We start from the raw sequence: 13,244 nt of genomic DNA on the forward strand, positions 1-13,244 counted from the left end.
GTCATGATCCCGGAGTCCCGGGATCGAGTCCCACATCGGGCTCCCAGCTCCATGGGGAGTCTGCTTCTCCCTCTGACCTTCTCCTCGCTCATGCTCTCTCTCTCTCACTGTCTCTCTCTCAAATGAATAAATAAAATCTTTAAAAAAAAGAAAAAGAAAAAAGAAAACCAGGTCATCTGATAGCAAAATTCATGCTTTAACCACTCATCCATGTGTCTCCCCCAAGCCTCCTGTTTTAATTCCTTTTTGTTGGTCTTTTCTAGGCATCTCAGTGGCTTTCCAGCAGACCTCAGGATTGGGCATTTCCTTGACTTATTGTTCTGCTCTGTCGCCTTCCCCCTGCTCCCAGATCCCCACGCAGAGGATGAAGCAGAGCCTGAGGAGCAGGGAGTGATCTTCCAGCAGAGCTTTGGACAGTGACAGAAGCAGCTGAGAGAAACATGTGTGTGCGTGCACGCGCATGTATGCATCTAAGAGAATTGATTTTCACTGATTTAGTTACAATCGTAAAACTAGTTGGCGAAGTGGCTGAGTCTCTAACTCAGATCTTTTTAACTATGAAATTTTCTCCTTGGTGATCTGAGGCCCGAGACTATGCACAGAGAATTCTCTGGAGAGACTCCTCTACTCCTGCACACTCCCTTGGGGGTTCCATCCAGGCTGACTTCTGCAGAAACAAGACGGCCAGCTTGTTCCAGTTAGCTTTTGCTGCGAGACAACCACCTCTGAACTTAGATGATGGGGCTCTATGGGTTGACTGAGCTGAGGTGAGCATTTCCCAGTCAGGGTCCTTCCTATGCAGCTCTTCCCTCGTGGCCAGGTCTGGACTCCTCTGAAGGCTTCATTCCTGGAGCCTCAATCCAGGCTGGAAATGGTTGGAAAATCTGGGGCTGTTTGGGCTTCTCTTCATGTAGCCTGTCCACCTAGCTGGCTTTCTGGCAGCTTGATAGTCTCCAAGGAATTAGCAGGCATGCCCCTGGGGCTGGACTGTCCCCACTTGTAAGAGCCAATTCTGTGTCTCTCTTTCCAACCCCGCATTCAGCACTCTCCCTTTGGTAGCCCGAAATCAGCCATGGTGGGAGGGAGTACTTATACTATGAAAACTGCCAAACCCTACACATCAGGGTTTCCCCCCACGACCCACCTCCACAAGAGCCAGGTTGCCAGCCCATGACTTTACACAATGCTGGCTTCCCCCAGAGGGAGTAAGCCAAGAACCCCCAGCAGGAAGCTGCAAAGCTTCTTAGAACCTAGCCATGGATATCCCCAATGTCACTTTCTTCTTATTGTATTGGTCCAGTGATTCCCCGAGGCTAGTTGTGATTCAACAGGAGAATTATCCTCCGTGTCCCATGGAAGGGTTGCAAAGCAATCGCACAACACAGGACCCAGCACAGAGTCCGTGCGCACACCAATGCTGGACGAATAAATGAATGAGTAAAGCCACTTCACACACTGCACAGCACTTAATTGGGGTGTCCTTAAGTCACCCTAAAAGGACAAAGTCTTCCAGGAAGCTCTGCTTTAGCATCAGAGTTCGGTGATTCTGAAGTCCCCAACAAACCGAAATTGAAAATTGCAGATACAGACCTACTTACACTCTGTCTGCAGGTATTCACGGACCTGTTGGCACAAGCCCTCCCTGCTTATGTCCTCAACCGGTACTAAGATGCATGACGATCGCAGAATGCTTATTTTATAGCTGTTTTTATACCACTGAGGGCTGCTTTGCCTCCCTAAGCAAACTGCAAATTCTTTTAAGAGAGTTCTCATGTATTTCTTTGCCATTCCTTTTTTCTACTGTGCCCAAAGCAGATAATTATACACACACACAAACACACATGCACAGATACCTCAAAGATACATGATACTTAGAGATTATAAGCCTTAAAAGGAATGGAAAGCAGGAAAGGAACTAAAAATTCTTAATTGCTGGGTTTCAGAGCTTTCGCGTCTGTTAGATTCATCTAGCGACGTCGGCATTATTACTTCCATTCCGTCTCACAGCTGAGGAAAACGAGTCTCAAGAAGGCTTACCAGTTTGGTCAAGGCCACACTAGGAAGAGGAGCTGGGATTCAGCTGTAGACCTGCATGGTTCCCAGGCATGAGCTCAGGCCATCTCCCCGCTGTAGTATACACCCCCCGCCTTCCCCCATTCCCTCTGCCTCCCCTCTTGAAGTATCTACAGAAGTCATAACAGTCCTGATGCTTCCATACCCCCAAGACAGTAATAAGTGTTTCAAGTTCTGCTCTTGTACAACATGTCCTTTAAAAGCTTGGAAACAGGGCGCCTGGGTGGCTCAGTGGGTTAAAGCCTCTGCCTTCGGCTCGGGTCATGATCTCAGGGTCCTGGGATCGAGGCCCGCATCGGGCTCTCTGCTCAGCAGGGAGCCTGCTTCCTCCTCTTTCTGTGCCTGCCTCTCTGCCTACTTGTGATCTCTATCTGTCAAATAAATAAATAAAAATCTAAAAAAAAAAAAATAAAAAAGCTTGGAAACACAGGAAGTGAAAAATGTCTTCTACTGAGACAGGAGTGAGCCTGACAGGAGGGAGGTCAAGCTAAGAGGCCACCATGTTAACTCAGGGGAAGGGTGTTGGTGAGTCGGACCAAGGGAGTGGCAGTGAGCGGGATGTGAACATTTTCAAGGGATAGTAAGGAGGCAGAATCACCAGATTAGGGATGGACTGGACTCTGCGGGTGCTAACTGACCATGGCAGAATCACGCCGACTGCACTGGAAAGGGGAGAAGAGACAGAAAGCCTGGAGGAGAGGCCTCCATGTTTCTGGAAGGAGGTGATCCTGGCTTGAATGAGGAAAACAGCCATGGAGGTGGAGAATGGATGGATGGCTTTGAGAGGCAACCTGGAGGCAGAATCTGTCGGATGTGTTGGCAAACTAGATGTAGGAATGCAAGGATGGAGGAGGGTGTCCAAGATGAAGTTCAGAAAACTGTCATGGAAAAACAGCAGCTTTTTGCTGAGCTGGGGGGACACAGAAAGGGGAGCAGACTTCAGGTCAGGATGAATTCTGGACATGCCAAGTTTCAGGCAAACCTGTCAGCCAGAGCCAGACAGCTAGTAGGCAATGGCATTTAAAACAAAACAAGCATCTCATCGAAATGAGATTCTTCGCTCCCTTCAAAGGTTAGGGATGAACGCCCGCATACCCTGTGTGGCAGGGTTCTGTGTCAAGGAGTACAAGGGCTCCGTGATTCTCAATGTTTTCACTCCATGTTGGTTCAGCTCTCTCTCCAAAAGCCACCTATCACCCCGCAGGTGCCTCCATCATAACCAAGATGTCTTTATTGAGACTTCTAGAGCCAGTAAGAGCTGTGAGATTCAATCACTGACAGAGCCTGTTATAACTCATTGGAAGTGTAGCAGGGAGCTTCCAGTAAGTCCCTAGGACCACAGGTCTACCTGCACACGTGCACCCCAATGCTCATGCTCCCTTCCTGCGAATTCCTATGGCCAGGCTCTGAGATGCATTCCTACCTTTCTGCGCCACACAGCAGCTCAGCGATTGTTTACACAAGGTCCCTGCATGTTACAACAGGGAGCGGGGGCCCCTTTGTTTCCTGCTGTACTCTCGCAAAGGAAGGCTCTCCAGAAAGCTGTTGCTTTTCTGCACATCAGCTTTTATCACGGGACCCTCCTGGGGCCGGGGTGGGGGGGTGTCATGAAGCCAAACACAAAGCCAGTTGTCAGGACGGTCGGCCCCAGCCCAGAGGAGACCGCTCATTGCCGCTTCACCCTCCTGCTGGTTATACAACAGGAACCTGAAACCAAGCCCAGATTCGATTTCCATGCCCCCCCCCCCCCGTGAGAACCAGCCCCTGCAGCTCAGAGCTGAGTGGGGGTTCTGCTGGCCCAGCTCAGAGTCTACCGGCCCACAGGGTGGACACCAGTTGGCGGGGACCTAGCCCTCCTCCTCAGCCAGCATGTCCCTCGACCTGCCTCCCATTCTACCCAGAGATGCCCTGCAAAATCCCCCTCAAAGCAAGCTTCTCCAGATGGAAACCCACAAAAGCAGAGCTTCCTTACCTGGGAGAAGGTCCTGGTGACCGCGAGGAGGAAAAAACACCACGTTCTAGCAGAAGGGACAGGGACTTACAGGGCCAATCTGTTGGTTTTAAAAGAAGAGAGGTGACTTCATCCCCTGGTGCCGTGGAGTTTAAAAGAGCAATGAGTGCTCCCTAGCTGAGCCAACTCTGTCTCATCGGTGATGATTCCATCCAAATTATGCAGCCACTGCCCAGACATGCTCAGCCTTTGGAAGGTAAATTGCTGGAATCTGACCAGCCCTGTTGTTTTCAAAAGAGCTTCCGAAAGTCCTGAACACCAATCACTTTAACTGGCACCAGAGATAGGGAAATGAGCACTTATTTTCCCCGAGTCATATCATTACCTCCCGAGAATCCAACTGTCTGAAAAAATAGCGTTCTAGGGAAGGAAGACAGATATTTAAACTTCTGAGAGGTCAAAATTCTTGGGGAAGGAGAAGAGACAAGGAGATTTCAGCCAGGAGGAGGGGCGGTGGTGAGCTGCTGGGACCATCACCTTGCCAAGAGGTTTTCAGAGCTGGTGGGTTTGCAAACACGTAAAGGTGACAAAGAGGTGACGGTCTGGACGTGGCAGAGGGGAAAGTATGCAGTTAAGCCATGGGATGAGTCACTGTATGGAAAGAAAGCGTGGCAGCCTTTCTAATGAAGGCAACCGATTTTTATTTACTTTTTACTGAGTATGGTGCCGCTCAAGCAATTCGAGGTCCATTGTGACAGCTCAAAACATGCCTACATTCCACCAAGAATGTTGGGGAAAATTGACGTTTAGGGAAGGAATTTTCTCTTTTGTGTGCTAGGTGAGGCCGAAGCAATTGCATTTGTAACGTGGGATTCAAGGTCATGTCAAGTGACCGAGTAGGCCGGCCACCTCTCCTTGACGCCGTGTCCCCAAGCTAAACTTTGGGCAGAACTTCTGGCCCAAGGAAGGAATGGTAATCGGTGTGCCCTGTGCTGGAAGTGGGGCAGAGGGTTGAGCTTAGCAGCCCTACTACACTGTCTCTCTCTCCTCGACTTCAGGAGAGTGTAAGGTGACTTGGGGTCACTAGGCATGTGTCCAATATCTTGCTGAGCTATTTTGAGGCTTTGAGGATCTTCTCGTGTTAAGTGTCACTCCCGAGAGGGTAAAACAAGAAAAAGAAAATCTCTTCTGTTTAGATAGAGGTATTCAGGTCCAATTTTAGCAAGGGGTTTTTGAACCAAGAGATTGAAGAAATGTCAATAAGGCTTGTAAAAGGAATTGGCAAGTCTTCTAGTAGGAGTGTCAATAAAGACATATGACTTTTATGGTGTTTCCAAAGTTAGTTGTAGATATTGATACATGCCCCCAAATACTTCAATATAATAAGTAGAAGAAGAGCAGATTTTAGCAATGGTAAGATAAAAAAGGAGACACTCAGTTCCTCATAGTATCTTCAAAACCTGAACCAGAGAATAGCACACAGTAGGTATTCAGTAGCTAGAGAGTAAATGGTATCAGAGAATCTCTCTCTGCTCCAGATTTCTAGAACAGATCCCGTGAGAACTCTAAAGTCACCGACTGCAGAGAGCAGGAGCCCGTGGGTCTTAGGAAATGCCTCAGCCACTGGGTTCACTGCCGAAGTTAGAATAGAGTACAGAAAGCCAATTTCTGGACCGAGTAGCCACCTTAGTCTGTTCCCCTAGACATAAGCTAGATTCTACTATCTTTTTCTAGGGCCAGGACCCCAGCTTACAGGTGATCCGTGAAGGGGTCTCAATTGTCTTTTGTTCTCAATATTATTTTTTTTTTAAGATTTTATTTATTTATTTGACAGAGATCACAAGCAGGCAGAGAGAGAGGAGAAAGCAGGCTCCCTGAGGAGCAGAGAGCCCGATGTGGGGCTCGATCCCAGGACCGTGGGATCATGACCTGAGCTGAAGGCAGAGGCTTTAACCCACTGAGCCATCAAGGCACCCCTGTTCTCAATATTCTATTATAAAATTTCCAAATAAGGTTCCTTCAGCTGACCTTTCACTATCTTGCTTTCTCATATATTGATTCTCTAACCATCCAGCAGCTCGTATAATTTTTATGGTGTTTCCAAAGTAAGTTGTAGATATGGATACGGTCCCCCAAATACTTCAATATTATTCACAAAAATTCACTATTTCTTTACAATGCCAATTGTAACTTCCTCACAATTGTAACTTCCTTACAATTTCTTTTCAGATAAAATTCATTTATGATGAAATGAAAAACATCACCAGCATACCATTTGATGAGTTCCTACAAATACATACACCTGTGCGATTCAAACCCTTATCAAGGTACAGAACATAATTATCACCCTAGAAATTTTCCCCATGTCCATTCCCAGAAAACTCCTGGTTCAGCATTCCCAGCGGGAATGAATCTTATTTTTTTCACCATAGATCAATTTTGCTTATTCTAGTTCTTCATATAAATAGAATCATAAAATTGGTATTGCTTTGTGCAAATTTTTGTGCCGTCAGGAGGTATTTAGGATTCATGCCTCCATTTTGTCGCTTGTATCAGTAGTTGTTTTTTTTTCATAGATGAGTGGTTCTTTCCTGTATGAATAGACCACAGTTTGTTTATTCAGTCTTCTGTTGATGGGCACCTGATCTTCCAGTCCAGGGCTATGATGAATAAAGCTAATAGGAACCTTTTCAGACACATCCTTTAGTGGACATGTGTTTTTGTAATCCTTGGGTAGATACCGAGGAGTGGAATGGGTGGGTCTTAGTGGAGGTGTATATTTAATTTATGAGAAACTATATAATTTATAAGAATTTACATCTTTTCCAATGTTCTCATTTTCCTCCCCTACCAACAATGTATAAAAGTTTTAGTTGCGGGGCACCTGGGTGACTCAGTGGGTTAAAGCCTCTGCCTTCGGCTCAGGTCATGATCCCAGAGTCCTGGAATCGAGTCCCGCATCGGGCTCTCTGCTCAGCAGGGAGCCTGCTTCCTCCTCTTTCTCTCTCTGCCTGCCTCTCTGCCTACTTGTGATCTCTGTCTGTCAAATAAATAAATAAAATATTTTAAAAAAATGTTTTAGTTGCTTCGCCAAATGTTCTAACATTTGGTGTTGTCAACGTAACTTTGCTGGTGAATGTCTCATGGCATCTCGCTGTGGTTCTAACTTGCTTCGCCTTGATGACTACAGCTGTTGAATTTTTTTTTCTTACATATTTATGGGCCATTCATTTACCATCTTTTGTGAAGTCTCTGTTCAGATTTTTTAGCCAGTTTTAAATTGAGTTTTTGGTCATCTTGGTATGAGGTTTAGGAGTTCTTAATATATCCAAGATACCAATTTTTTGTCAGAAACATTTCTCAAGTATTTTCTCATGCCCTCTGACCTGCATAAGAAAGACATTTTCTTAAGGATGCTTCTTCTGATGAACAGGAGATTCTATTTTTGACTGTATTTTTTTCTTTTTTAGGTTTTTGTCTTCCCCCAAGACATGATGTTCTCCTATGTTTTCTTCTGGAAATTCTGTAATTTTAGCCTTTATGTTTAGGCCCATGGTCCATTATAAGTTGATTTTTGTGGGTGGTATGAGTTAGGGCCAGGTTGATTTGTTTCCATGTGAATATGGAGTTATGTCAATACCATTTGTTGAAAGCCTTTCCTTTCCCAATCAGGCTGCTTTGAAAATTTGAAAATTTGGTCTATTTCTGTCTGGTCTCTTTATTCTGTCTTACCAATCTGTTGATCCTTGCATCAGCACCACACTGTTTTAATGACCATAGCTTTAGGGTAAGTCTTGAAGTCAAGTGGTGAAGTAACTTTGACTTCTTTTTTCAAGATTGCTTTGAATAGTCTAAGTTCTGTGCATTTCTACAGAAATTTTAGCATCATTTTGTCAATTCTTTTTTTTTTTTTAAGAATTTATTTATTTATTTGTTTGACAGAGAGAGATCACAAGTAGGCAGAGAGGCAGGCAGAGAGAGGAGGAAGTAGGCTCCCTGCTAAGCAGAGAGCCCGATGCGGGACTCGATCCCAGGACCCTGACTGAGATCATGACCTGAGCAGAGGCTTAACCCACTGAGCCACCCAGGTGCCCAATTCTTTTCTTTAAGTCAATTTTTTGAATTATTTATTTATTTATTTCACAGAGAGAGAGAGAGAGAGAGAGATAGCGAAAGAGGGAACACAAGCAGAGGGAGTGAATAAGGGAGAAGCAGGCCTCCTGCTGCACTGGGAGCCTGACATGGGGGGCTCGATCCCAGGACCTTGGGATCATGAACTGAGCCAAAGGCAAATGCTTAACGACTGAGACTCCCAGGCATCCCTCCGTTTGTAAATTTTGACTAAATAGCATCATAAGATTAGGATTAGGATTAGGATTGTGCTGAATCCATAGATCAGTTTGCTGATTACCATTTTAACAATGGTGAGTCTTCCAAAACCACGAGCTTGGCATATCTCCCCATTTATCTACATCGATTTTTTCACAGCATTGTTTCGTTCATTTTCTCCTTGTCATTGATTTTCACAGTTTGACTATGGTTCCCCTAAGTGTTTTATTTTTGTTTTGCTGTGGTTTTTCTTTTTAAATGTAAAACTTTTTTTGCATTTATTGGGGTTTTAAAGTCTTGTAAATATATGTCTTTTTCAAATTTATGAACTTTTCAGGGCACCTGGGTGGCTCAGGGGGTTAAGCCTCTGCCTTCGGCCCAGGTCATGATCTCAAGGTCCTGATCAAGCCCTGCATCAGGCTTTCTGCTCAGCAGGGAGCCTGCTTCCCCCTCTCTCTCTGCCTGCCTCTCTGTCTGCTTGTGATCTCTCTCTGTCAAATAAATAAAAATCTTTAAAAAAAATTTTATGAACTTTTCACCCATTATTTATTCAAATACTTTTTTGGGTCATTCTCTCTCTTTCTCCCCTAGTTCTAGGACTCCAATTACATGTACATTAGACCTTTTGATACTGTTGCAAAGATCTGTGAGTCTCTGTACATGTATTATTAAATCTCTTTTACTCAGTTTGGATCATTTTTGTTGATCTGTCTAGTTCTTTGACTTTTGCTTCTTTTAGCTCCCTGTGCTTTTAAAAATGTCCATTACATTTTTATTTAAAAATTTTTATTTTCCAGTTCTTATACTTTCACTTGGTTCTTTTTTATAGTTTCTTTTTTTTTTATTATGTTCAATTAACCAACATATAATACATCATTAGTTTTTGATGTGGTGTTCAATGATTTATCAGTTGCATGTGACACCCTGCACTCATCACCACATGTACCCTTTTCTATAGTTTCTATTCATCTGCTAAGATTTCTATACTTTCATTTATTATGAACATATTTTCCTTTATATACTTGAGCATAGTTGTAGTAACTTCCTTAAAGTTCTTGTCAATTAACTCCATCACTCTAGGTCATCTCAGAGTTGGTCTCCACCAATTATCTTTCCTCTTTAAAATGAGTCATGTTTTCCTGTTTTGTTGTTTGTTGAATAATTTTGGAGTGTATCCTGGTCTTTATGAGTGGTATGTGAAATTCTGGATTCTATTCTGCTTTTCTGAGGAGGATTGACTTTTTTTTTTTTTTTTTTTTTTTTTTTTTTAAAATTCAGGCCTTTAAAGTGGTTGAACTCAAATTGTAAGATCTTATCTCCCCATGTAACATCTAGAAGTTCGGGTCAGCTCTTTAAGCTAGAGCTGGGATTTCTAAAATCTGCCTCTTGCCTATGTGGTTCAAGGATCATCCAGAGATCTAAGTAGAATTTATCTATTGATCTTGAGGGCTTCCCTTCTGCTCAGCATATTGATAGATAGAGCCTTGTTCTTAAACTACAAGTTATAAGTCAGGAAACTCATCCCACGTCTATCTCTTCTTCCACTAATTTAGTCTCCTCTGGTTTCTGTAGAGTTGTTCTCTCCTCAGTACCTTCAACTAATTGTGCTTATATTTTGTGCAGAGTTTATAGTTACTATCTATAAGAAGTACAGTCCAATAGAAGCTACTTGGCCATACAAGAAGGCTTCAATTACCTTTTGAGTCATTTTTTTTAGTTTACCCTCAACATGATAATTCATAGCTCTTTCTTGGGATACAAAGTATGTTTCATCTCAAGCACCACCTCAGACTGGTAATGTTGAAAGGGATACTGAGCTTCAGCAGAAAAGCATGATGTAATCAACAAATAATGACATAGGAGGGGAAGCGGAACCCCAATCTTTGTAAGTTCTAATATAGTTATTTACAAAACAATGCATGACACTTAGCAGTTTGCGCCTACTAGAACATCTCCCTGAAGTCAGAGTACTGTATATGTTTGTCTGAGGGTTAACCTTCTTCGTTAGGTGTAAACTTTATGAAAACAAGAATTGTGTTTGTGAAAGTCACTCCCCCATGCCCAGCGTTTGTCATGTGAGATGACAGGCTCTCCATAAATATTTGGTGAGTGACTGAGAACCCAGCTGAATGTTTTGGTTTTACTTTTCAAAATTATACAATGTGAAGAAGCAAATAGAAAACACGGGTTAGCAGAAATAAGATAAATCAAATCACCTCACTTTCCCCCTTAGCCATAATCATTATTACAATATTTTTTCCCACCTAGCTTTTTGTTACCCTTCAAATTTTTATGCTCAACCTTGGGTGCATATTAGAATTATCTGAGAAGATTTGAAAAGTCTATTCATGCCACACCCCAAGCCAATTTATTCACATTCTCAGGGACTGACCTTGGCCTAAGTTGTTTTTTTTTTTTAATTCCAGAGATGATGCCAATGTGCCATGAAAAGACCTAAAGATGTCCCAGTCAGCTCTATCAGAGGTCTTTCAGATGTTATTTTCTGTCTCCTAGATGACAAAGTCCTTGCCTTCCAGGAGAGTTCAGAGAAGGCAGGACTTGAAGTCATTCAACATGAAACAATTAGAAATCCAAAAGACAACAAACGTACCTAATCAAGAGCCTAGCTTCAGAGAAACTGAGGCTGAGTGTGCCAGGAGCATCACACCTGAGTGTAGCCAGAGGTGGACTCACCTGTCCTTCTTCCTCCTTGGCAGAGCCCTGCCAGTTACGCTGAGGGAGCCTTCTCCTTCTAGAAAGGATTGGAAAAAGGGGCACGGTGACATGTTAGAATCATAGGGGACACTGATTCCACCCCTCCCTTCTTTGAAAACTTCTGCTTTGTAGGCTCCTAGGTCCCCAGGCTCCTGGCCTCTGTCCACTCTTTGGGGAACGCTATTTTAATTCTTTACCTGACTTTAGAATTCAAGAAGACCGCCTTCAACCAGAAGCTCTTCTATAGTCATGTGCCTCCCTATCTGGTGAGCTGGGCATTAACATCTCTTACCACCCTGTTTCTCTAGCTGCCCGAGGAGAACTGGAGCATTAGAGCCTAGTTTTTGACCTAAGCCACACGCAGAAGTTCCCAGGAGATTGTGAAGTACCTATTCTTAGGCCCCACCCAAGAACAATTAACACAGAATCTCTGGGTGCCCTAGCCCTGGTATGTTTGTCAAGGCTTCCCCGGAAATTGGGACATAACTGAGGGTGGCAAATATCAGGGAAGCAGCTTGGGGGTTCCTGTGAGTTGTGAGTGGGTTTGAAATCTTCCTTCCTACTACTCTGGAAGCAGCTTAGAGGAAAGTACCAGAAACTCATGTTAAACAGGCTAAGGTTTGACTCCCTGCTTTGCCATTTACTAGCTATGTGATGCAGACTAAGTCACTGAACGTGTGAGACATGGAGTTTAGTTAACCGGTAAGAGGTGAAACGGTAGGGCCTACCGGTGAGGCGCCAGGAGACTCCATATACAAAGTATGTTTACCTAATACACATCTGCTCCCTTCCTTCCCCTCACCCCTCACCATCACCCTACCTGAACATTGCAATAGGAGCCACGGGCAAGCTCTGGCTTGGTGTGGTGCTGTCTCTCCTTGATCTGACTATGACCATGACGTCAGTCTGGATTTGCAGCCCTGGTCCCTGGGTCTGGCCTTCTGATCCCAGCTTCTGAACTTGATCCGGCTCTTCTTTCCTGCCTTGCAGGTTCCGGGCCCAGTTTCCATCACCTGTTTCTGTTGCTCAGCAATAAGCCCCAAAGGGATGGTTTCTAAAAGTAACTGGCCCCATGTTGCTCCAGCTGAGTTTTAGCACCAGGAGGGGGTGGGGCTAATTTTAGACTTGTCCTGGATTAACATCTGAGAAGACGCCAGGCCAGGCAAGTCCAACCTGGCCCTGAATTTCTGGGTTGGAGTTTACAGAGAAAGGTTGAGGAGATTTTGCCACAGGCTTTGTGTACCAATATCATGCTGGGCACCTTATTTGGAAGCATCTTAAACCATTTGCCTCAAAATCTGTTTGAATTGGTGCTTCGGGGGCTGTGCTGAGGGGAGTAACCACAATATAAACCAGGATTTTTGATGTGCTAATATTTGTACCAAGCCAGGATGGATTATTAGCTAGGTTTACCTCAGGGACAGGCTCTGACAGGTGTGAGCAGGGCCCCGGGCCTGAGACATTGCGGGAAAGAGGCTCATGAAAAAATAGAAAAGGTTATGGCTGTATTTGTGTTTTAGAGGAGTTGAGAGAGAAATGAGATGGAGCAGTGCAGTGATGTCCTGGCTGAGAGAAGCAAGGATGGCATGGAAGCTTCCAGAGCAGGCCTGGCCCAGAGTAGACAGTTAATGACCGCTTGCAGCCTGAGTGTGGAATGAGAGGCTTCTAAGGTCGGGAAGAGATGCTTTGAGGCGGCTTCATGAGTATCTTGTGCTTCAGAAGGAAGGGCAATTAAGTTTGGGTGTACAAGGGCTGTGCCGGGGACCCACAGCATCTGGAGGGATTGGTATCCTCTAGGTCAAGGAAAAGCAGGAGTGAAATGAACTCTTCTGTAATCAGGACTATAGACTAGCAACAAAGAACGGTTGAAACAATACTCCCCTCCCCATTAAGAGACAACCACCATTCCACCACTTAATGCTGCATGATCTCGTGCAAGTTGCTGCATTACTTGGAGCCCATTTCCCCACCTGTTTATTTAACACTCACCAGCAATTTATTGAACACCTACTGCATGTGCCAGCCACTGGGATACTTTAGTGAACAGACAAGCTTCTTGCTTTTAACAGTTTGGTGGAGAGGCAGACTAGAGAAAAGAAAGGTCATGAAGACAGGTGGTGTTACGGGCTATGAAGGACACCCTCAGGATGACGTCGTGGAGAATATTCTGAATAGG

General features: G+C 44.4%; 1 protein-coding gene across 1 annotated transcript in view; it reads right to left on the reverse strand.

Annotated features, from left to right (window-relative positions):
- AMOTL1 (angiomotin like 1) overlaps nucleotides 1–11,933 on the reverse strand; it is a 151,885-nt gene extending 139,952 nt beyond the window's left edge. Inside the window, exons 1-2 of the mRNA XM_059186206.1 lie at nucleotides 11,889–11,933; nucleotides 11,048–11,105 (exon numbers count right to left, since the gene is read on the reverse strand). Coding sequence (XP_059042189.1) covers nucleotides 11,048–11,105; nucleotides 11,889–11,896 — 66 coding nt within the window. The 5' untranslated portion in view covers nucleotides 11,897–11,933. The remainder of the gene's footprint in view (nucleotides 1–11,047; nucleotides 11,106–11,888) is intronic.
- Nucleotides 11,934–13,244: the final 1,311 nt, after the last annotated feature.

The sequence above is a fragment of the Mustela lutreola genome, chromosome 1 (assembly GCF_030435805.1).
Source record: "Mustela lutreola isolate mMusLut2 chromosome 1, mMusLut2.pri, whole genome shotgun sequence".
NCBI classification, from domain to species: domain Eukaryota; kingdom Metazoa; phylum Chordata; class Mammalia; order Carnivora; family Mustelidae; genus Mustela; species Mustela lutreola.